This window comes from Asparagus officinalis, chromosome 9 (assembly GCF_001876935.1).
Source record: "Asparagus officinalis chromosome 9, Aspof.V1, whole genome shotgun sequence".
Classification (NCBI taxonomy): Eukaryota; Viridiplantae; Streptophyta; class Magnoliopsida; order Asparagales; family Asparagaceae; genus Asparagus; species Asparagus officinalis.
The window spans coordinates 15,292,907-15,317,208 of NC_033802.1; the positions used below are offsets into that span (position 1 = coordinate 15,292,907).

The following is a 24,302-nucleotide window of genomic DNA, read 5'->3' on the forward strand; positions in this document are numbered from 1 at the left end:
CCTCTTCGTCGCTAGCCCGCCTCTTCTCTTTTTAAGGTAACATTTTCATCTTTTTTTCACTGTTCAATTTAGTAAATATTTAATATTGTTTAATTTAGTTTATTTAATTAGTTTAATTTAGTTAATTAGTTAATCTTGTTCAATTTTATTATTGTTTCTAATTTTAGTTTAATCTTGTTCAAATTTAGTTCAAATTTATTCACTATTCAACTTCAATTTAGTTAATCTATGTAATTAATAATTAAGATTAAAATCTTGTTCTATTTTACATATACTCTTATAGAAGAGATGACTAAATAACAGTGTTTTAAATGTCGACTGACGTGTCGGATTTAAGGGCCAACCGATATGATATGGAGCTTTTCAATACGTATTGCGTTTTTAGGGTTCATGTCGGATATATCGAGAAATATGTCAGATATGTCGAGCGACTATATCAGGGGATATGTTGGCTATATCAGCCGATTTTTCAATCTAAAAAATTAACTGTTTTTTTAGTTATGTTTATCTAATTAAGTTTGGGTTTAAATTCTTGATTGTCTTAATATTGCTTCTAAAGACAAAACTCGATCAGTTAGGGAAAATTAAAAAAAAAGACCGAAGCCATTTTTGTCGATCGTCTTCTCTCTCCTTCAACATCTCATCAGTCTCTTCTCCAAGTTATTCCTACGACATCAATATCGGATGATCTTCTCTCTCCTTAACCGTTAACATCGAACTTCTCTTTTCTCACCTCTTCCCTTCAATATCAACCCCAAGCATCATAAGTTATTTACTTTTTATATATTTAGACAATAGAATTTATTAAGTATGTTTAAATTTTATTTATGATATTTATATTATACGTGCACATCATCTGATATGGCAATCTGATATTTTTTTATGTCCCCGATATATCCCCGAATTTTCGCTATCCGACATGAATTTTAGTCGTCCGACATAAATCCGACATCCGACATTTAAAACCTTGCTAAATAGTAAATAGATATTACTACTTAATAGAACAAGTTATGTGATTTATTTGAATCGTTTATTTATCATGATTAAATGCTTTGATCTATGAATGGTTTATTTGTTAAATTGTTATGATGTAGAATGTCGGATATTCCTCCTCAGAAATCTGCGGATTCCACCTCTATTCCCGCGAAAACCCCGGTAAAAGATAAAAGAAACTCGGGAGATATCAGTTGGGAGTTTGGGTTTCTTCCAGATCCAAATGATTTGTTCTTGGTGCAATGTAAATTGTGCTCGCACAAGATAAAAGTGGGTCTTTAGATTGAAGCAACATCTTGCCGACAAAGGAAACAATTGCGTGAAGTGCTCTCCAATTTCGACTACTGATAGGAAGGTCCAAGAAGCTATGAATGTTAATTCCATGAGGAAGAAACTGAATGAGATGCAAAACATGGAGTTGCAAGATGAAGCACAGTTCAACAAGTTGGATCCAATGGCTACTGAAGAAGAGGAAGTTGTCTCTTCTACATATACAACGGACGGATCTTCAAAGAGGTCTAAAGAGCCGATCGTTGAGTCGATGAATGCTTATACTGCTAGTGATCCCGAGCTAGCAAAGAGACTGAAGGGAAAGATAATTCAGCCTAGAGTGAAGGAAGCTTATATGAAGGAGAAGAGAGATTGAGTCCACCAACAAGTTGCTAGATGGGCATATGAGAATAGCATTCCTTTTCACGACCTCTCTACCGACTCTTTTATACGGATGTGTAGTGCTATTGGGGATTATAGATGTACCTGTCGACCACCTACTATGTATATGTTAAGGAAGCTATTCTTAAGGGTGTTGTGAATGAGACTAGGGACTCATTGAAGGAGCATGAGTGGAGAAAGAGTGGTTGTTCTATCATGACAGATGCTTGGTCAGATAGGAAAATGTGGTCCATCATGAACCTGTGCATCCATAGCAGGCTAGGCACGACATTCTACAAGTCGATTGAGTGCTCCCGGGACTCGCACACAGGGAATACATTTTTGAGTGGGCGGATACATGTATTGAGGAGATTGAGTCACAGAAGGTCATCCAGGTTGTCACAGATAATGCTTCTGCAAAAATGACAGCGAAGCTAAAATTGAAGGAGAAAAGGCCGAGTATCTTTTGAACCACTTGTGCAGCTCATACTATTAACCTGATGCTTGAAGGCGTTGGGAAGTTGTCAACCTTCATAATAACCATTGATAAAGCGAAGGTCATCACCGTCTTCATCTTCAGCCACCACAAGATCTTGAACATGATGTGCCGCATGTGTGAGATGAGGGAGATTGTTAGACCCGGAGTCACTAGCTTCACTACTGCATTTTTGACCCTGTGGACTGTTCACAAGAAGAAACTGAAGCTAAGACTCATGTTTTCTGATGAAAAATGAAAAAAAAACAAGCATTCCAATACCACAAATGGTAGAAAAGTGGAGGCTATTGTCCTGTGTGAGAGCTGGTGGCAATCTGTAAACAAGTTATTGAAAATCTATGCTCCCTTTTTCGCATGTTGAGGGTGATCAATATCGACTATAGACCCTCAATGGGATTTGTTATGAGGATACTTGAAGACACAAAGGAGGAGATCAAGCTTGATTTGAAGAAACGGGAGAGCATATGCAAGTCGGTGATTGATATTATACATCCTAAGTTTGAGGATCGATTATATACACCCTTGCATATGGCAGCTTATGTTCTTAACCCTTACTATTTCTTTCGAGATGATGTTGCTAAAAACTCTAGACTCTAAGGAAGGGAAGGAGGGGTTTCTAGATGTGGTAGAACTGCTCTATCCCGATGAGGAACACCAAGCTGAGGCTACTAAGGACTTCATGGAGAAGTACAGAAAGGGTAAGGGCTCATTTAGTAGAAGTTTGACGGTCAAAGCTAGGCAGAAAATGGACATCAACCCACGTAAATTTAGTTTATAAATTGAATATATCAAATTATCAATCATTAATTATTTTTTGCGCTGGTGAATTCAACTGAGATAATATATTTGCAGCTAGTTTGTAGTATATGCATAGCGATGATTGTCCCTTTCTGTAAAACTTGGCAATGAATGTTCTTAATCTCACTAGCAGCTCTTCCGGATGCGAGAGGAACTGGAGCACATTTGAGAGGGTAAATTACATAAATATCTAAAATTAATAAGATACAGTTATCCATTTATGACTTTACTAATTTGTTCTTTTCTTCTTTAAAGATTCACACGAAGAAGAGAAACTGATTGGAGTCGAAGAGGTTGGAGGATCTAGTGTTTGTGAAGTTCAATGCCAAACTTAAGCAAAAGAAGAGAGGAGAAGACAAAGACGTGCTAACCACGCAGAATCATACTACAGTACGTGCATGGATCCTAGATGTCCCCTCCGACAACGAGGAAGACTTATCCCGGTTTAGGTGTTAATTGGACGATGGTGGATAATATATCTGGAGTGGCTGAGTTTACGACGAACTGGAAGAGTGAAAGAATAATAGGAGTTGCAGGTCAATCAATAATTACTAGCGAAAAAGAGTCTCTTGCCTCTAACGATGATGTCACGGATGAGGATGAGGACTTCGTGGACATCGGAGGAAAGCGAACATACGGTAGAGGACTTCCATGATAATGATGATTGATGATGATTTCATTAGATTATATGATTATCCCGAGCTAGACATTTAGACTGTTCGTGTTTTTTTTCTTCTTCTTGAGCATTAGACTTTTGAGTTTGCAATATTATTTACTATTGCGATGACTTTGGACATGGTGATGTTTTTTAGTATTTGGTTATTATTTTGGCTATTTAGTATTTATGCATGGTTGATTATGGATCTAAGCTTGTTATTTATGTTTTTTTACAATTTCATATGAACTTCATACATATTTTGTGAATTATTATAATTAAATAAATTTAAAAATAGACAAACGCCAATACGCTAGGCCCCGACTCGAGCACCTAATCCGCCTAGCGTCTTCTGTACCATTGAGGTAACCTAATACCTTATTTGGATGGAGGTTAATGGATGGAAGTTAAAGTAAAATTTTAATTTCACCTTGTTTGGGAGTTTTTTTTGAGGGGTTAGATGATGGAATGGAAGGTTAAATTTCCTTCCATTTTCCTCCCCTCCAATTTGGGCGGTAGAGGATGGAATAAAAACGAATGTAAAATTTTACAATATGATAAGATAATTATACCCTTATGACATTAAAATTAATGGCTAAGATATACTCTCATCCAATATGTAAGGATATTTATGTAACTTTATACATATTCACTTCACTCCCCTCCTCTTTATTAGAACTCCTAAATAAGGTAAAACAAATTTACTTTCGCTCCCCTACTAAACTCCCAAATAACATTTTATCTTTTCACTTACATTCCCTATCATTTCTTTTCCATTATTTAACTTTATGTCCCTTTCCTTAGTAAACTCCCAAACAAAACATAAGTAAACAGTGGTAAGTTGCAAGGGTTAATGGATTTTTGACAAATACAACCCCTGAAGATAAAGAGTACAAAGAATTTTGTTTAAGGATCTCTCTACTAAAATAAAACTAGAGGGATAGTAAGTGCAAAATAGTAATACTACAAAGGGCATATTCACAATTAACCGTCTATTTAAGCAGTTTTTTTATAAATCAAAAGTTTTACCACTCCACTCATTTTCAAAATATGTTAAATCTAAAATGTTCATATTGGACTATTTTAAACTTTTTTTTAATGTTTCAGTCTACGCTGATTTCTAAGTTGCTTTCTTTAGTATATTAGTAGCTATATTTGAATCTAAGATGTTCTCATAATATCATTGATTTGCAGCTAATTCGGTATATGCATATACATGTACAAGGATGAGTTTGAAATTGTGTGGGCATAAAAATAAAGCAGGCTAAACTTTTGAGTTAATAAACAAAAAAAACTATTCTTAAATATAAATCACGGAAAACTTCTTATCTATATTTAATAGTTTTTAGCAAACCTCCAAATTGTTTATTGAGATATAATAAATAATGAGTTAACGGATGAAAATTAGTAATACAAAATGAAAAGAAGTACGATTTGTATCTATCTTAAAACTATAGTTGCTAATCTTTAATGTGATTAAATGAGATTCTTCACTCTTTACAAGAATTCAAAGTTCCACCTTGTTTATTTGCTTTCACTTGGAACTCAAACATGTTATCTTTATGAGGAACTTCTATTATCCAACCTTATGCCTCAATGTCTCAAACATGTTATCTTTATGAGGAACTTCTATTATCCAACCTTATGCCTCAATGGGCCGTGTTACTTTCTAATTTTAGAGGAAAATGTATCAAAAGACGTGTCTTGGAAGAAAGGAAAAATTGGTCCAATTAAGATGTAATATTAACTTAGTTGAAGAATACTCTTATACTGAGTAGAAAGATAGTTACCTATGTAAATAAATATCAACTATCAGTCTCTCTCCCTCACGATAAACCCTAACACTAAATATCTCTTAGTCTTTCTCTCTCCCTCTATATAGTCGACGCTCAAAGCTCTCCACCGCTTCCTCCAATCCTCTTCTCTCTCCAATGGGCTTAACACGGGCATTAGCCGAGCATTAAGCAATTTTTAAAAATCTAGATGTTGCAAACTTTTACAAATTTCATACATTTCAGTTACAACTGCATAGTTGTATACTTATATAGAATACTGAAAATTAAAAATGAGGAATCTCTGGTTACAATTGCAAAGCCTTAAATTATTTATTTTAATTATTATCCATATCTTAAGTTTTAATAGGATTTCGGCCAGCTTTTTTTCTTGGCACTTTTTTTCACTTCGAACCACTTAAGCCTCAGATAGCCTAAGCGGTTCCTCAGCACTTCGCTCCGCTTTGCGCTTTCCACGACCTTGATTATTATGTTTTCTTTTGTGATTGATGCCCTTGAAATTGTCAAAGAAGATTTAACAAACTCGAAGCAATAAGCTGAAGCATGTATGTTATTAAAATATTGATCTTTATTAAAATTTTAAATTTGTCTTTTAACTTGCATTTGCTAGAAAAATATATTAGTAGTTACTAATGACTTGTCTCAACCTACATAACAAAATGATCAAGACATTGTAAACATTATTCATCAGTTAAGAGTTTCTAAGAAACAATTGCAAGTGATGCGAGATGATGGATGAGTCCTTGTTTCATGAAGTTTGCTCTTTTGTGAGAGGAACAATATTGCATCTCTAGAAATTGATGGTTTGTTTGTAGCTCAAGGGAGGTCAAGACAAAAAGATTAACATGTTTTGAATTTGCATCATTTGAGGTTGAATATATATTCGAATGATTAGGAGACAACTTGAGGAGTTTAATAACCCCTATCCTAGCTACTAACGTTGAGTTGCTCCTGTGAGCTATATGTTTGGTCAATTAATCAAATTGTGTTTCAGTAATGTTATGAACTTTACGTGTATTGTCATCTTAGACAAATAGTGATGACAAATAGTACAGATGGACGACACAACACCTCAAAAGCATTGAAATGTCCAAAATCTTAAGGAGCATGATTAAGTATTCAAGACTCAACTCAAGTGCATCTTGAAAAAAACCTCAAGCATGGACTCAAGCACAAAAGTTTGAGATGACCAAGTTTGAAGCATGTCACATATCTGTTGAACTAACCAATAATAGGAGCTTTGAGTCCAATTGTGGAATCTTAGGGCTAATTTATGCAAGTCCCTAAATTACTCAAAAATAGATGATGATTTATGACATTTTAGTATTCAAGTTTCAGACCTCTGGACTTTCAAATCTAGTTGGTCGAATCCCTATGAAGTATTGTTGACCTAGCAGACTTCTTTGCTAGACTTTCAATTGACCCAGAACTGACCATGCCTAAATTCAGCTATATCTTGATACTTAGTCTCTTGATTTATCTGTCAAACCTTGTTTGACTATTGCAATTTGGGTTCTCAAGAAGATTTGTGTTTTTCATTAAATGCAAGATAATCTGTCTTTCTAATTTGGAAATTATGAGGAACTTCTATTATCCAACCTTATGCCTCAATGTCTCAAACATGTTATCTTTATGAGGAACTTCTATTATCCAACCTTATGCCTCAATGTCTCAAACATGTTATCTTTATGAGGAACTTCTATTATCCAACCCTATGCCTCAATGGGCCGTGTTACTTTCTAATTTTAGAGGAAAATGTATCAAAAGACGTGTCTTGGAAGAAAGGAAAAATTGGTCCAATTAAGATGTAATATTAACTTAGTTGAAGAATACTCTTATACTGAGTAGAAAGATAGTTACCTATGTAAATAAATATCAACTATCAGTCTCTCTCCCTCACGATAAACCCTAACACTAAATATCTCTTAGTCTTTCTCTCTCCCTCTATATAGTCGACGCTCAAAGCTCTCCACCGCTTCCTCCAATCCTCTTCTCTCTCCAATGGGCTTAACACGGGCATTAGCCGAGCATTAAGCAATTTTTAAAAATCTAGATGTTGCAAACTTTTACAAATTTCATACATTTCAGTTACAACTGCATAGTTGTATACTTATATAGAATACTGAAAATTAAAAATGAGGAATCTCTGGTTACAATTGCAAAGCCTTAAATTATTTATTTTAATTATTATCCATATCTTAAGTTTTAATAGGATTTCGGCCAGCTTTTTTTCTTGGCACTTTTTTTCACTTCGAACCACTTAAGCCTCAGATAGCCTAAGCGGTTCCTCAGCACTTCGCTCCGCTTTGCGCTTTCCACGACCTTGATTATTATGTTTTCTTTTGTGATTGATGCCCTTGAAATTGTCAAAGAAGATTTAACAAACTCGAAGCAATAAGCTGAAGCATGTATGTTATTAAAATATTGATCTTTATTAAAATTTTAAATTTGTCTTTTAACTTGCATTTGCTAGAAAAATATATTAGTAGTTACTAATGACTTGTCTCAACCTACATAACAAAATGATCAAGACATTGTAAACATTATTCATCAGTTAAGAGTTTCTAAGAAACAATTGCAAGTGATGCGAGATGATGGATGAGTCCTTGTTTCATGAAGTTTGCTCTTTTGTGAGAGGAACAATATTGCATCTCTAGAAATTGCAAGTGATGCGAGATGATGGACGAGTCCTTGTTTCATGAAGATGAAGGAGTCCTTGTTTCATGAAGTTTGCTCTTTCGTGAGAGGAACAATATTGCATCTCTAGAAATTGATGGTTTGTTTGTAGCTCAAGGGAGGTCAAGACAAAAAGATTAACATGTTTTGAATTTGCATCATTTGAGGTTGAATATATATTCGAATGATTAGGAGACAACTTGAGGAGTTTAATAACCCCTATCCTAGCTACTAACGTTGAGTTGCTCCTGTGAGCTATATGTTTGGTCAATTAATCAAATTGTGTTTCAGTAATGTTATGAACTTTACGTGTATTGTCATCTTAGACAAATAGTGATGACAAATAGTACAGATGGACGACACAACACCTCAAAAGCATTGAAATGTCCAAAATCTTAAGGAGCATGATTAAGTATTCAAGACTCAACTCAAGTGCATCTTGAAAAAAACCTCAAGCATGGACTCAAGCACAAAAGTTTGAGATGACCAAGTTTGAAGCATGTCACATATCTGTTGAACTAACCAATAATAGGAGCTTTGAGTCCAATTGTGGAATCTTAGGGCTAATTTATGCAAGTCCCTAAATTACTCAAAAATAGATGATGATTTATGACATTTTAGTATTCAAGTTTCAGACCTCTGGACTTTCAAATCTAGTTGGTCGAATCCCTATGAAGTATTGTTGACCTAGCAGACTTCTTTGCTAGACTTTCAATTGACCCAGAACTGACCATGCCTAAATTCAGCTATATCTTGATACTTAGTCTCTTGATTTATCTGTCAAACCTTGTTTGACTATTGCAATTTGGGTTCTCAAGAAGATTTGTGTTTTTCATTAAATGCAAGATAATCTGTCTTTCTAATTTGGAAAGATCCCACACAATTGACTCTTTAAGTAACAGGTTCCCTTGCAACTCTCCCATGAATCAAGAATACCTTGGTAATCTAATATCAACGGCAGTAAATGCTACAGCAGTGCCCACCTCTTCAGCCTCTTATGCCTTATGCTTAAGAGCCTCATCTTCCAAGCAAGCTATTCAATCTCGAGTTCAGTAACCCTATCAAGATCTCAAATAGCTTGAAAAACTATTAAACCTTTACCTCCTCGGATTCAACTTCATTCAATAGCCTGAGGGAGAATCCAAAAAATAGTGCATGATTCCCTTGATCCTTATCATTCATCCCCAACAATCATAAGTTTGTTTCATCAAAGTGCCTAAGTGATATTACCTTCTCAGTAATTACAGTGATAGTAGAGCCTCTTTATACTTGTCATGTTTTAAGGGTGATGTTGATATTAAGTTCTCATCCTCTCCTGTATTGTAAGAGAAAAGACAATTATCTTTATACTTTACTCTCTTGGCCTAAAGAGTGGTTGTGTCGTAGTGCTACTCACCCAAGGTTGTTGAGTGTAGTACTATTGGAAGTCCAGTCTTCTGGGTTGAAAGTCTGTGTACTTCAGTCACGAATAGTAGAGTTCTAAAATACAACTATTATGTGCTAGGTAGGTGGGCATAACCATTGGAGAAGTGAACCACTTCTAAATCTCATGTGTTTGTGATTAATAAAATCTCTCTAAGCTATATCTTTATTTATAGCACAAATAATGCTGATAATCTTTTGCACTGACTTGTGGTACTAAATCTTGAAGTTACTATTGACACTTCAAACATCTCGTTACAGTGTGTTTGAAAGGTAATACATGCATCAAGCTCTCAGTTCTTTTTCATTTATTTTGAACTGTCATTTCATTTTATAAATAATAATTAAGTACTTTAATTTCCAATAACCCCTATTCAACCCCACTATCGTTTTGCAACTCATTTTCTCACTGCTTTTGATAAGGAAAGACTTATTTGGTTTGCTCAATTTTATTAATCAGAATTTTCATCAGTTGAACTTAGTTTGCGCAATAACCAAGATGAAAATTATATTATAAATGTGTGTTTGGATGGGAGATTGGTGATCTCTCCAAACAATTGGTTGAGACAAAGAAGCACATCGCATATCCATTTTTATATTTATCAATGAAGTTAGCTTTGATATTACCAGTTGGAATTGCAATTATTGAAAGAACTTCCTCTATACTGAATATTGTAAAGACCTGAACGCATAATCATATGGTAGAGGAATCGTTGAATGACTGTTTAGTTACATATACTATTATCTAAAAAACCAACAAGGGGTAGTGTAAATTTGGATGTGCGGTGGACATATCTTCATTTTCAATGGCAATAGTAAGGGTGTAATATCCTATGTCAATTGGATGTGTGGTTGGATGTGCGGTGGACATATCTTCATTTACAAGGAATGACGTTTTTTTGCTTTGATACTCTCTTTATTCATCTAGAATAACCTATGTCAATTAATAGACAACTGGAATCCACATAATTGAAGCCTCGTGTATTTTATTTTTAGGTGATAAAAATACAAAGAAAAGGAGTAACTTTAAAGAAATGAGTAAATATACATAAGCAAAAAAAGGTTCTATGCATATATGTATACCACAATCTATTTATACTGGTATGTAAAGTAATAAATAGTGAGGATGACAAAATAGTGGAGCATTTCAAGTTCAAATAATAAAGGTAACAATAAATTTCTTGTAGGAAATCACTAGACCCTCACTCTCCCCGTATCTATTAAAAACGCACTCTCAGTAAATAAATGTAATTATAATTAAAAAACCAAATATGTAAATAAAACAATATGTTTTCATGCACGTGCATTTGCACGTGTCAGATTTCTCATAATGAGAAAGACATATTTGATGACATAGAAAATTAGTAAATCATTCAGAAGTATCAGAAGATGAGACCATGACGAGAACAATTATCAGGGCCTATTGGAAGTTGGTACTATTTCTAAGTTTTATTGATGAAAATAAAAACGATCATGTATTAATATGAAGAAGATAATGAAACGTATCCTTGAGATCTTTGTGATTATTTTATAAACAAGTTCTTCTATTAGTATATAACTTATCAATTTATATGTATAATTGTTTGTCCCAATAGGCAAACAAATTTTTGCATCCGTCCTTACTCTCGTATTAAAGAATGCATTCACACGTACACGCAAATTAGATCCTAGAATGAAGTGTAGATAGCAATATCATAGATAAATCACTAAAACCAAAAGAAAAAAAGAGGGAATCAATTTTGATATCATTGAGAAAGACAATATACCTCCCATGTAGGATCACGCAAGTTATCCCTGTATAATGGTGATAACATTGTATATATTGTTTTTTTTCAAAATCATTGGCAACTGGAATGTTGTAATTGAGTTGCTTGATTTTGTTTTATGGTGGTGGTGATGGGTTAATACTATGTTGTGGTGCGGGAGTGAGGGTGAAACCTTTCCCGATTCGAAGCATAAAAGAAATTTTGAGAAAGACAATATACCTCCCATGTAGGATCACGCAACATGCTATAATACTGTGCAACCTTTTTTTGAAACTCAAGTTGTTCATATCTCTCAGTACCATAGCCTCCCCTTTCAGCAGCTCTCTGAAGTAAGAACAGTTTCAAAAGCATTCAGACCAATTGACATAGAATAAGATAAGATTTTGTGAAGACAAAAAAAATGCTAAAATGCACTTCTCTTGGTCATGGAATAGACAGAACAAGGAACTTTTACTTCCTCATTTGGGTGGTGATGACGAGGATATCAAATTACTGGAAATATAACAAGAAAACTTAACACTAATAATGTCAACGACCAAAAGCAAATAAGAAGAAAAGAGGAAAAGAAAAGAAATGGGAAAAAAACAATGCCCACTTTCAATATCTATCCGGCACCAGCCTCAAAAATGAATTAAATTCAAGAAGTAAATGCATAAGCTTAAATATAATCCCAAGTAGACTCTCAAGTCTCTGATTTACAGATTTGGATCCTCTTATCTGTGTGCAAAGAAAAGTAAACAATAATTTTCATCTTAACCACTTAGAAACCACTGTTGCAAATGAAATGGGTTTAGTCATTGCTTAATTGTTACCATACTCTGTTTCATCATTTGAATGACTGCTAAATGAACCAATTCACTGCTAACTATACCCACAATGTTCTTTTTGTTTTTCTTGTTGATTGGCTCCTCAACGACTCTTTGTTCGTATTTTTCAATCAAGTTTGCTTTCACCAGAAGACTTCTCTGGGTCTCTTGAATACCGCAAACTGCCATGGCTATTCTCTCATCGATTTGGAGGAAGAGAAACTTGATTGTGTTATACTCCAAAAATCCCCATCCTGACAATAAGCTGAGGACATTTCCCTCTTTTCAACCAAGTCCTTTTATTGATTATACATCGACAAAGTGTGCGCAACTTCTTTTAGTTAATAAATGAATATGAATTGAAAAATATATTCTATTTGCAAGAGTTGCACTAGCTACTAGGACATCCATACAACTTTATTAAATCTCTATCCATTGCAACCGCCACATGGCAAAAATGACACATAGTAAAAAAATTACCATTTAAACATACATTTACCATTAATTTAAAAAACATATTTATTTAGAACATATATCATTACCATTTAAAACCTTCAATTCTCACAGCATAAACATCATTCAGTGTTGCTTCCACTTCTGCAAAAATACCTTGAAACTAAAACCTATTTCGAGATCTCTCTTCGAGTCGCTTCCCTTTCTTCATCTTTCTCTCAAAAATTCACAGAACTCCTTAAAAGGTAGCTTTTTAAGTATTTCGATTTGTATCCACTTAGTTTAGCACCTAAGCAGCCAAGTCACCACCCATTTTGTCTCTTGAAGATTTGAATTTTGAATCCAGCTTACAACTCTATCTCGTCTTCCTAATGAAAAAGCTTTGTTCTCCTTAAGATATGCTAATAACTTCGCCTCTTAATCTTTTGCTCTCTATCCTTAATTCGTGTCATATCAACCGCCTCTCTCAATCATCTTTCTCTTCTTAATTGTTATCCTCTTTTCAATGCACATGTTTATTAAAAATCTTGAATCTTTTAACTCAAATTATCATCATCCCGTCTTCAACTCCCCCCTCCCACCTTCATCTCCTTCTCCCCTATGCCACCAGCACCATCTCCCTACCTCTCCCTCGTCCCTTCCAACGACCTGCTCTAACCCTACACCTGCCTCACCTACGAAGTCAAGGCATCTAGTGCTTCCATTTTACCTCTCTCCCACCAAGTGTTTGACTAAATGCTTTGCAGAAAAATCCACCACAACATGATCACCATCAATGTCCTCAAAATTCCACAGAAAATATTCTCCTGATCTTCTCAACGTGGTGGCTACGTCATTGTCATCAAGTCCCTCTACATATCATATACACTCCCAAATGCTAGAGGCCAATTTGAGCTATGTTTTCAAGTATTGCTCTTCAATTCTTCTACAAGAATTAAGAATATGAAACTTTTTAAGGAATTAGTGTGTAAAGGGAGAAATTTTTGTTGGTTTTATGTGCAATTATTTGTTATGAGTTAAAAAGTTTTAATAATATACATTAGATTTTGACTGTCATGGCTATTGTCAGATGATGATTTCAATATGATGAGCGTTGGCTGAAGTATCGAGTCCTTGGAAAAAAGAATATTTTTTCATATATTAATGTTGCAAGTTCATGTTATATTTAAGTATGTATTTTCTCTAAGTCACAAGGCTTCAATCACTAGAAATAGTTTGGTGTTTGGTATTTATCAATTTTATTGTTATTCTATCTGGCCTTGTGAATCATCGGTATATAGCTATTAAATTTTTTTACTGTAATTAATGCTATTTTCATTTTGCAGTGAGATTAATGCTCTTTCCATTTTAGTGTTCTTGTATTAGGGAAAAATAGTTATTTTTATTGACAATAATTCGTTACTAGATTATATTTTTGAAGTTGGCATGAGTTAATTGATTATATTGTATCTTTTTCATTATTTCAAGAGATTTACAAAAAAATGTTGGATGTGTTAACCCAAGTGAAATGTCTTGCTACATTGTATGTTAATTCATCTGTAGAGCTACAAATAATGTGTATATAAATATATATTTTCCAAAATAGTACTATTTGATTTTAATTTTGTTTTGTTTTTTCTTGATGTAGCTATTTATTTTGAATAAAGAAAGTCTGCTGGAGCTCTTTTACCTCTAAAGTAAAGACCATATTTCACACGGAACGTTAAAGCATAATTTTTGTACAGTATTTTTTATTTCTAGAAAGTTATTGGTCTTTTTGTTTGATCTATTTTTAATAATATGTTTGCAACATGTTCTTTCTCCGTCGTTTGAATATATATAAGAAAATCAATGAAACACAAATCTCATGCTCAAATTTACCTTTCTTTTGTTTAGTTGTGTTATTTTACTTCAATCATCTTAGGCCTTTGTTATGCATCATGAAGTGAGCCTTTTGTTTTGAACTGGTAGGACTTCTAATACTTTTAGGTGTAGTATTCCTCACACATTATTTATTTCTAAGATACTCTTTACTAGCTGTAAAAGGAAATTTTCAAGAAGTGAGATGACAACAGGATTTTTCTTGTCTCAATTTAAGCATATTTGAATGTCATCAAAAGTTAATTATGATCTACACAAGTTTTATCATATTTGAATGCATCAAAATTTGATTCTGATCTATGCAAGTTTTATCATATGTTTTTCCAATGCAACTTTTCTTAGGCTTAGAAATTTAGATAATTTGTTTGAGTATACATCCAAAACCGACATAACATTCTTGGCAAAATTTGCTAAGTGTTGTTCCTCTTTTCAGACCCATAAAATTGTCATATTGTTGAAAAATGATATTTTGAATATTAGAGAAACCCATGAGTCAGTTCCCTTTTCTAAGCATGCTAGAGCTTTCTGCACATTTGTACTTCAAGTGTTGCATACATTGATGTCGATATACTTAGCTAGGTTAGGCTCGAATTTAGCTTCATTTATTGTATATTGATATGTTTTCTTATTCCTTTTGATTTATTTTACCATTGAAAAAGGATTCCTTGATAACTTTATTGATAGAAAAGGCCATGAATTGAGAGACCGTGTATAGTTTTTCAATGGGTTCTCTAACGTAACTCGATTTATTTATTAATCGGATATTTGTTCGCGAGTGTAACTGTACAATTTATGTGTCACTATCACTATTAGTTTTTATCCATGCAATACACAGTGCTTGGTAATAAAATGTTAATGCATTCATAATGATAACTTGGCGTGCACCACAAGGCATAATTGCAGTTGAACTGTTTGTGATTTTTTATCCTTTGTATCTAATTGCTAGATTGAATCAAGTACTTTATGTTTTAAAAAAATTCATTTAGCTCAGATTTTGTAGTTCATATTTCTGTTTATGTAGGTCTTATGCTTTGATTTTGAGAAGTTTTCGTCCATCTCTTTATCAAATCTAAATGTATGTGACGTGCTTATTTGTTGTTGGTTGCCAAGTAAGATTTCTCAACTATCATGAATACACTCAGTCTCGAAACATGGCATGTATACATCAACTTTCTATCGGAGAAAGTTTATTGTCTTCCAGATGGATATGAAATAAATTAATGGTCATTAGATGATTTTGACATGTCATCAACTTAAGAGGTCCAGTGTACTACCACAAATAACAGTGCAAAATAATTATAAGCTTACTTGAAATTTTTGAAGTTCTAAGTTAGCTGAACTTGATTTAAAATTTTATTTTAACAAAATAAAAGTTAAAACATCTTGTTTGGAAATTTTAAAGTTCTATGTCAGTTGCACTTGATTTGAAAATTTATTTTAATAAAACTCAATTTTTTTAATAACTGTTGACTTCCTCAGAATCTACGTGACTCTTTTGCTTATGCATAAATGTCATAACTATTTCTTATTTTGGTTGATTTTCATTGTGAATATTTTAGGTAGCTCCATTTAGATCTATTCTTCTTCTTCGCTCTCACTTTTACAAGACCCCTAAAAACAGAAAAAAATTATTGGTCTCATATGTTAAACAACTTGCTTGAAAATTTGAAGGTCTAAGCTTAGTTGTACTTGATTAAAATTTATTTTAACAAAATTAATTAGATTTCAAAAATTTTATTAACTTGATTTTCTCTGACCATACGTTATTCATTTGTTCATGAGTATTTGTGGCAACTATTTCTTATTTTTGCACTATCTTTTTTATAGATCTAGATTCAGTGTGAAATGTTGTGTTTTCCTTCATTGAGATCTATTCTTAATCATCTTCTTCTTCTTGAGAAGAGCTCAAACTTTGACGAAACACATACAAACAAAAAGTTTATGAAATAGATGTTTGGTTTTTTAATAGTTTTTTTGGCAATTATACCCCAAATTATTCAAATTTTGAATAATACTTTAATAAAAATCCGTGCATTGCACGGATCTGGAACTAGTTTAGCAAGAAACATGCTAAGTAAACAATCTCCATTGAAGAATAGCATTGTCTTTCCCTTTTCTAGCAATTTTTAGTACCATTGATGATATTATCAGTTGTCCTCGAGTTCACTATAGCTACTACTAGGATGAATAAGAAGACCAAATTAGAACACATTGGCTTAAGGATAGTCTGAAGCTCGAACTCTCGCAGGTTCTATAGTAATATAACAAAATCATAGTTCATAACAATAACGGACAACATAATAAAATTGAATGGAATCAATACTGCAAAATCCTTCAATGGCTTCAAGATGGGGGGGATGTAATGCATCTTATACAAGTTATATTTAACTACAAGCGGACGGATCAATACTTAAGATGCCAAATATCATATAGCTAAATAAAATGGAATTTTGCAGAGCCTAATCAAAGAGGTGATACATAAAGTTCCCAGTGTTATTCAGTAAAAGGCTCAAGTGTAAATTCCAAAGAGAACAAATTATTTTGGTTAGTTTTGCAAAACCCCCCAAAACTTTAGGGCAATTCCCATGAAAACCCATGAACTTCGTTTATTCCACTAAACCCCCAAAACTTCTTTCGTGAAACCCCTAAACTTTGAGGCATCTCAAATAACTCCCTAAACTTTAGCTTTTTCCCAACATACTCTCTAATGGCATTATTGTTCAACTTCAAATTACCCAAATAACTTCAACGAAAAAACTAGGGGAATTTGGGGGAAAAGGATTTTTTTTAAATCAAAACATAAGGATATATAGAGGGGACTTTTTTTATTGTGGGTTATTTTAATCAATTGAAGCCATGTACTTTGCATGTGCATGTGCAGGGGGTTAAAACTAACGGTGTTAACTTAGAGGATTTTGTGGGAAAAGCTTTGGGGGTTTAATGGAATAAAGAAAGTTTAGGGCATTTTGTCTGAAACGCACCCAAAATTTTGGGGGTTTTGTGAAATTCACCCTTTCTTTTTTTAGATAGGGGATAGAGAATAAGAAAATCCATTTAAGCAGAGCAATAGATTAATGTACGGAACTGCACATTAGGGAAGACAAAGATTGAATAGTTATAATATTCTTAAAAGGAAATATAAAATCTTGTTCCCCTCTTTTCTATTTAAATTTTATTTCGGGCTCTATCTAATCCAACCATGTTAATTCAATTCACATTGTTTAGAATTCCTATTTAAATCAATTTAATCCATCTATCTTCTAGAATCTATTTAAAACATATTTTTATCTCCTTTGAGAAACATTATACATCTTTATTTCCATTCTACTAGAAAGCGTATATTTGGACAAATGATAAAATTGACTCGAGTAAATGATTTCAATAAAAAGTAAAACGTAAATCCAATAATGTTAAAATTTACTAAAGGAGAATATCTCTATGTGAAGCTCACAGAGATATGTTTAGCACGCAAGTTAAGAATTTACTGACCTTTAAAAGTCTTTTATTTCTTCTTGAATCTATATTTTTATTTTATAGGATAAGGGAAAAAAACATGAAGTTTCACGTTGCGCTACATATGCATTTTACTAACATACTTTTGGACAAAGAATAGTTTTTTTTCTCTCTCCCTAGAACTTATCACAAGAACCAAGGATGCCAGGTTCCCTCTTAAGAGCCTGGTGGATAGTAAGCAAACTTGATTGGGGGGAGGTGATTGCCTTACCCCAGAAATTGCACACCACAAATGATGTGGTGTTCATTCAGAAACACAAAAAGCACATGGATGGAGGAATTGAAGAGCAAATATACAGAATTAAAAGTAATGGATATTTACATTGGTGAAACCGAGGTTAGAGAAGTGCTTTATTTAGGTGCTTAACTTCTTTTTTAATGGCAAATATTGATTTTAATAGCACCTCTGAGATGCAAATATTGAATTGTCCCCAATTTTTCTTGCAAATGAGAGGATCCAAATCCCTTACCCCTACAGACGCAGCGTTGTACAACTTCTTTACAAAGCAAATGCTACGACAACCTCAATGATAACAAAGACCATTGACTCAGGTCGATCTTGACTTCCTCCCTTTTAGCAGTTGATAAATTTGGTTGTGCTTGGTACTTATTTATTTTATTTATTTATTTTGTGTGTGTGTGAGGGGGAGGAGTTAGGTAAACAGATAACATTTGGTTTTAAATAGCAACAAGATATGTGACAAGAGACAGTTACCATTTGGTTAGTGAGAGATCGGATGAGTTAACTTCAGGTTATGAATGGTGTCAAAACAAGAAATGAGACAAAAAAACACATTTGTGACATAAAAAGATAGAATGGATAACGCAAAACAATTAACATTTGGTTCTAAATCGTGACAAGTGATAAAAGAAATGTTTGCTTGAGAACTAGAACACTATATAAAAACTATTATTTATTTGGAATAATTTACGTTTATAAGGATGTTGGGTGCAATAGTGAACTAAAATAATATAATTTACTTGGAATTACCTATTGATTTTATATGCGAATTGAGAGTATGCTAATGCATATCGCTAACAGACAATCAAGCCATGCATACAATGAATTGGTAAATGTATCTAAACATTTCTCTCAAATTGCTTTATGGCGTTGAAGTATTCTAAATTTGTTTACATTTTATGATCAGGTTACTCTATAGTTGGTTTTGTAATTCAAAGGTTATTTATCAAATTTTTGTTCCACGTAGAAATAGAAACTGCAAATTACTAGTAGCAAAATAAAGTATTATATATCAGAATTAAGATTTTATGAGGTTGCAGGAGATACCTCTGGTGGCACATCTAGGAATAAAACAAGATCTGGAGCTATCAAGCCCACCTCTGGAGCCTGCAAGAGATACTACTAGTTTTTACTAAAGCAGAGGTAAATCCCGCTATGCATGTCTGACACTGAACTGAATTACCTTGCACCAATCAATGTCTAGTCCTTTAGCGGATGAGAAAGCCACTCCAGAATAAGAATAGCGGTCCACGACGAGAGAAGTTCCACTTCTTAGTTTGCTTTCCATCTGAACTCTGAAGTAAGAGAGAAAAAGAGCTTACATACATGCATAAACATAAGTATGTATGTTAATATATATGTATGTGTGCGTATTCTAAGAAACTCTACTGCCATTCAACTAAAAAGGATAAACTAGCACAAAATAATCACATAAATCGATGTCCTCCGTACATGCTTTCCACCATTTACACCATCTAGAATCAGTCTTTTACCACAAAGACACACCCCGTTAGAATTTTTGAGGAAGCAGAATGAAGTAACCTATCCAAATGGCACTAATTCTCTCAAATAAATCAAGAAAAAGTGTTCAGCACAGGGCAAAGGAATGGTTTAAGATTAATATGGACAACTAAAGGATGTGCAGGAGCAGGCAAGATGAAGGAAATTAGGAAACCCAAAAAAAAACGGAAAGGTGATGTAACAACCATGTGTATATATAGTACGACATTGGAAAGAAATAGAAAGAAAGATAAGTGAATATAAAGTCGAGTCTAGCAAAGCGGTCGGCTCAAAGTAAGTTATCTCTCATATATAAGATCCATATTACACACAAGAGACATGAGCATCTCCCTAAAATGGAATCAGAGCCCACATTGTGACACAAAGCAATGGAGTTTGATAAGAAGCCCTCCTTGAGAGATAAACAACATTTGTTAGCCCACCAAGGGGGGAAGTCTGTGGGTCGTTAGTCCATGGATGGTAAAGATCCTATGTAATGCTAATTAGACTAGAAGAATAGTGCCGATAAATGACAATGGAGACCAACCTCCACTTTACCCGTGGATATGTTTTGAGCCTGGGGATCATGGGCATTGTTTCTCACCGACGATGAGTTGTGCTAGATGAAGGTCTATTGAGTGTATTCACGCCGGAAAGGGGAGATTGTTAAGAGTATTCATGAGTGAATATAAGTCTTTCACAAAAAGATAGCTAATTTAATGAAAAGTTGGGACCAAAATATGTAGTTTAAACTTTTCAATCAGAGGGATTCCTAAACTACATTTAAGGATATTTTGAAAAATTACTCGCCAATATATCCGAGCACCTCCGGAAAAATTACAGTCATAGAAGGATATTTCGAAAAAAACATTAAAATGTGGTTCCCATCCCTGGTGGAGTGGACAAATTCAGTTAAAATCCGAGCAATGGCAAGGAAAGCATACGAGTAGGGCGTTCTGAGCCATTCATGGGAACGGTTGAGGAACAGTTTGGTGATTTCAACTGTCCCATCTATGGTTGGTCCAGAACAATCCGCTCACATGCAAGATGCCCTAGTAAGATTACCTGGGTCCTTGGGACCAACCAAATACTAACTTTATCCCCCAGTTTCCACGAGAATTTAGATAAAATGTGATTGCAAGTCGAAGACATGAGATAAAATTATTATGTCTCTATGTATAAGCATTTTACCTAGATTAATCAAACGGAATGGAGTAAGTAGAATCACAGTGGACTACATTATACCTTTTCTCCCATCGATTCGCGCTGAAGAGCAAATGAATCGTCCTATCATCCAACTGCGACTCATTAGCCAAATACGCCGAGATCATTTGCCCGACGCGCGTGCTCCGGTCCGGAAACCTCCACGCTTCGACCGGCACTCCCTTCTCCTTCAAGAATGAGACCAGCCTCGCCGACTGCGAGGTTTTCCCGCTGCGATCGAGCCCTTCGAAGACGATGAGAGCGCCTCTCGATAGACTGCTCCGATCGACATTTTCCATCCGAAGGCAGCGAGTCGGCGATGAGAGGATGGTTTTGGTGGAGAAGCGAGAAGTGAAGTTTTGGTAAGTTGAAGTCGCAATTGCTCTTAAATTTCTGAAGGAGAGTGCAAAATTGTTAAGAGATTTTGGGTGATGGAGGAGTTTAAAGTTGAGTAAAACCCTAGAGAAAACGAGAAAGATGAGATCTTTATCTTCTTCACCTGAACGACGCCGTAGTTTCTGGGGGGAGTAGGAAAAGGAGGCCGCCGCTCCGTAAAGACGTAAAGTCATTTTTTATTTTTTTTAAGGGAAAATTGCTTGGGGAACCTAATTAAATTGGGCCATGCATCCACACCCCAAGCCCAAAGACCATAACCAAAAAACCCTAAACTTGAGAGATATGTGCAACCAACCCCCAAACCCACTGCCCAAGAAAATCTCTTCCCAATTTACCCTTCTTCTTCCCAATTTAAAAGCTGCTCAAGCCAATGTTAACTCTCCTCCGCCTCCAGCTCCTCCACCGCCGCCATTTCTCAACCTCTCCCTCCCAGATCCTCCCCCCCTCCGACCCCTCTGCCGTCCTCACCTCCAAGCAAAAATCCCTTACCGCCCTCGTCCTCCTCATACAAATCCCCCGTGATCCCTCCCCCTCCTCAATCAAACGTCGAGCATGGATGAAGATGAAGATCTACGCGAGAAACCATGGCGTCGACACCGTCGTCCACCACGCCGGCCAGGCCGTCGCCGGCGGCGCCAACATTTTCCAAGATCGCATGGTATTTTTGCCCTAATTTGTAATTTAATGCCCCAAAATTTGACCATTAAGTGAGAAAAGAGAAATTTGAAACTACCCTCTGAATGTTGAAATGCATCAAGAGATGGGAGAGAGATTTGGGCTCTTGTTAATGGATTCAAGAGTTGAATGTCTCGGCCTTGGATATCAACAGTACACAACCAAACATGATTAGATCCAATAAGCACTTGTTTCTTATTTCTGGCACAAGTAACTCGCCAAGTAACTCACCGTAATTGATGTCTTCCCACTAGTTATCATGACATTGCATTAGCAATGGTATGGGAGGGGGTTTATTGGGAAGGATACAGTGGCATAATGGTAATTTTGGTGGAAGCAAGTGAAGGCTATCAATGACAAGGGAAAATTGCTTGGGGGGAACCTAATTAAATCAAGATCGCATGGTATTTTTGCCCTAATTTGCACTTTAATGCCCCAAAATTTGACCATTAAGTGAGAAAAGAGAAAATTTTGGGGGGCATTGAAGTGCAATAAGCTGAAAAAGATAAAATTTTCGCAAAAAGAACTGTAATTTTATTTTTTTGAATGGTTTGTAGGGAATGAAGAACTATAGGAGCTTTAAGCAGACAGTGAGAAGGCTGGAAGAAGCTGCGATGACTTGTAGAGGGCATGAGAGAGTTCAGCTGCTGAGGAGATGGCTGGTTGCTTTGAAAGGAATTGAGAAGGCTTCTGATGAGAAGAGTCCAGAGCAGGCTCAGTCTTCTGATGAGCCCAACTCCCCTAATTCTACTAATTCATCGAAATTATATAGTGTTGATGATAGCAGGACAGAGGATTTGTACTGCAGATTGCTATGTTGTTAGATTAATTTGTTGGTTCTTTGAAGAAAATTAGGTTGTAGGTTTGGAGAGTTATACTCTATTTGATGGGTTGAAATCATTTGTGGGATGATTTTGATATAATAACAGCTCAATTCTGTGTGACTTTTGGTGCCCATATGTGATATTTTAGTATGATGTGTGACTTATGCTGCATTTAGTCACATTTTGGTATTTTGTGTGACTTTTGTGGTTGTTACGTGACATTTTAGTATTCTGTGTGACTCTTGGGGCCCATATGTGACATTTCAGTATTCTATGTGACTTTTGGGGCTGTTATGTGATATTTTTACATTTTCTGTGTTATATTCTTGTTATTAGTTACATATCCTGCTATTAAGTGTTATGTTATATTTCTACAGGTATGATTATGGCATACATGCGTATTTTTTCATCAAGACGATCCTCGAGGGAAGGGAGATAATGAACGTTGAAGCCTTGCACATGGAGTCGCATATGCTACGAGTAGGACTTGCTGCTCAACTCATATGTGAAGGGCGTGAATGGAAAAAAACTACGATTGAAATTAGACAGTGATGATCCAGAATATTTTTTGTACTTTGGGGGTAGTGATGTACCTATGATTGAGTGGAAGTATTAGACTCTACATGTAACTGTAACATTTGTTTAAACGCTATGATGTAAAGGATAACTAGTTTACTAGTTGTGTATGATATTTGTTGGATTGTTGTGTGAGCTATATGTGAAGATATATGACCATTAGTATGATGTGTAACTTTTGAGGCTGCTATGTGATGTTTTAGTATGCTGTGTGACTTTTGATACTTGTATGTGACATTTTGGTGTTCTATGTGACTTTTGAGGCTGTTATGTGATGTTTTAGTATGCTGTGTGATTTTTTCTCATTGTATGTGACATTTTGGTGTTCTGTGTGACTTTTGAGGCTGTTATGTGATGTTTTAGTATGTTGTGTGACTTTTGCTCCTTGTATGTAACATTTTGGTGTTCTGTGTGACTTTTGAGGCTGTTATGTCATGTTTTAGTATGATGTGTGACTTTTGCTCTGATTATGTGACATTTTGGTATGTACCATTGATTGAGTGGAAGTATTAGACAAACACATAACTATTTCATTTGTTGGATGTTGGATGTTTACTAGCTGTTTGTAAATGATAAAATGTGCATTTGTAATTTCTTGGTGATCTTTTTTCTTTAGCATATTAAATGGAATCTAAAAGTAAAGTTCTGACAGGTATCACTGTTAATACTAACAATTCACACGAACATGTAATATGTCACATTTAAGTAGCAAATATCACAACAAAAGGGAAAATGTAACATGTAACAGACAAAAGTCACAAAAGAGTTTGAATTCTGCTAGGAAACGTTAATCATACTAAAACATCACATAACAGCCTCAAAAGTCACACAGAAAACCAAAATGTCACATACAAGGAGCAAAAGTCACATAACATACTAAAACATCACATAACAGCCTCAAAAGTCACACAGAGCACCAAAATGTTACATACAAGGAACAAAAGTCACACAGCATACTAAAACATCACATAACAGCCTCAAAAGTCACAGAGAACACCAAAATGT

The 24,302-nt window shown here is 34.7% G+C and overlaps 1 protein-coding gene across 1 annotated transcript in view; it reads right to left on the reverse strand.

Annotated features, from left to right (window-relative positions):
• LOC109823706 (thymidylate kinase) overlaps positions 1-21,398 on the reverse strand; it is a 31,702-nt gene extending 10,304 nt beyond the window's left edge. The window contains exons 1-5 of the mRNA XM_020390046.1: positions 21,326-21,398; positions 20,869-21,219; positions 19,307-19,418; positions 19,171-19,230; positions 11,470-11,574 (exon numbers count right to left, since the gene is read on the reverse strand). Of these exons, the coding sequence (XP_020245635.1) occupies positions 11,470-11,574; positions 19,171-19,230; positions 19,307-19,418; positions 20,869-21,125 (534 nt within the window). The 5' untranslated portion in view covers positions 21,126-21,219; positions 21,326-21,398. The remainder of the gene's footprint in view (positions 1-11,469; positions 11,575-19,170; positions 19,231-19,306; positions 19,419-20,868; positions 21,220-21,325) is intronic.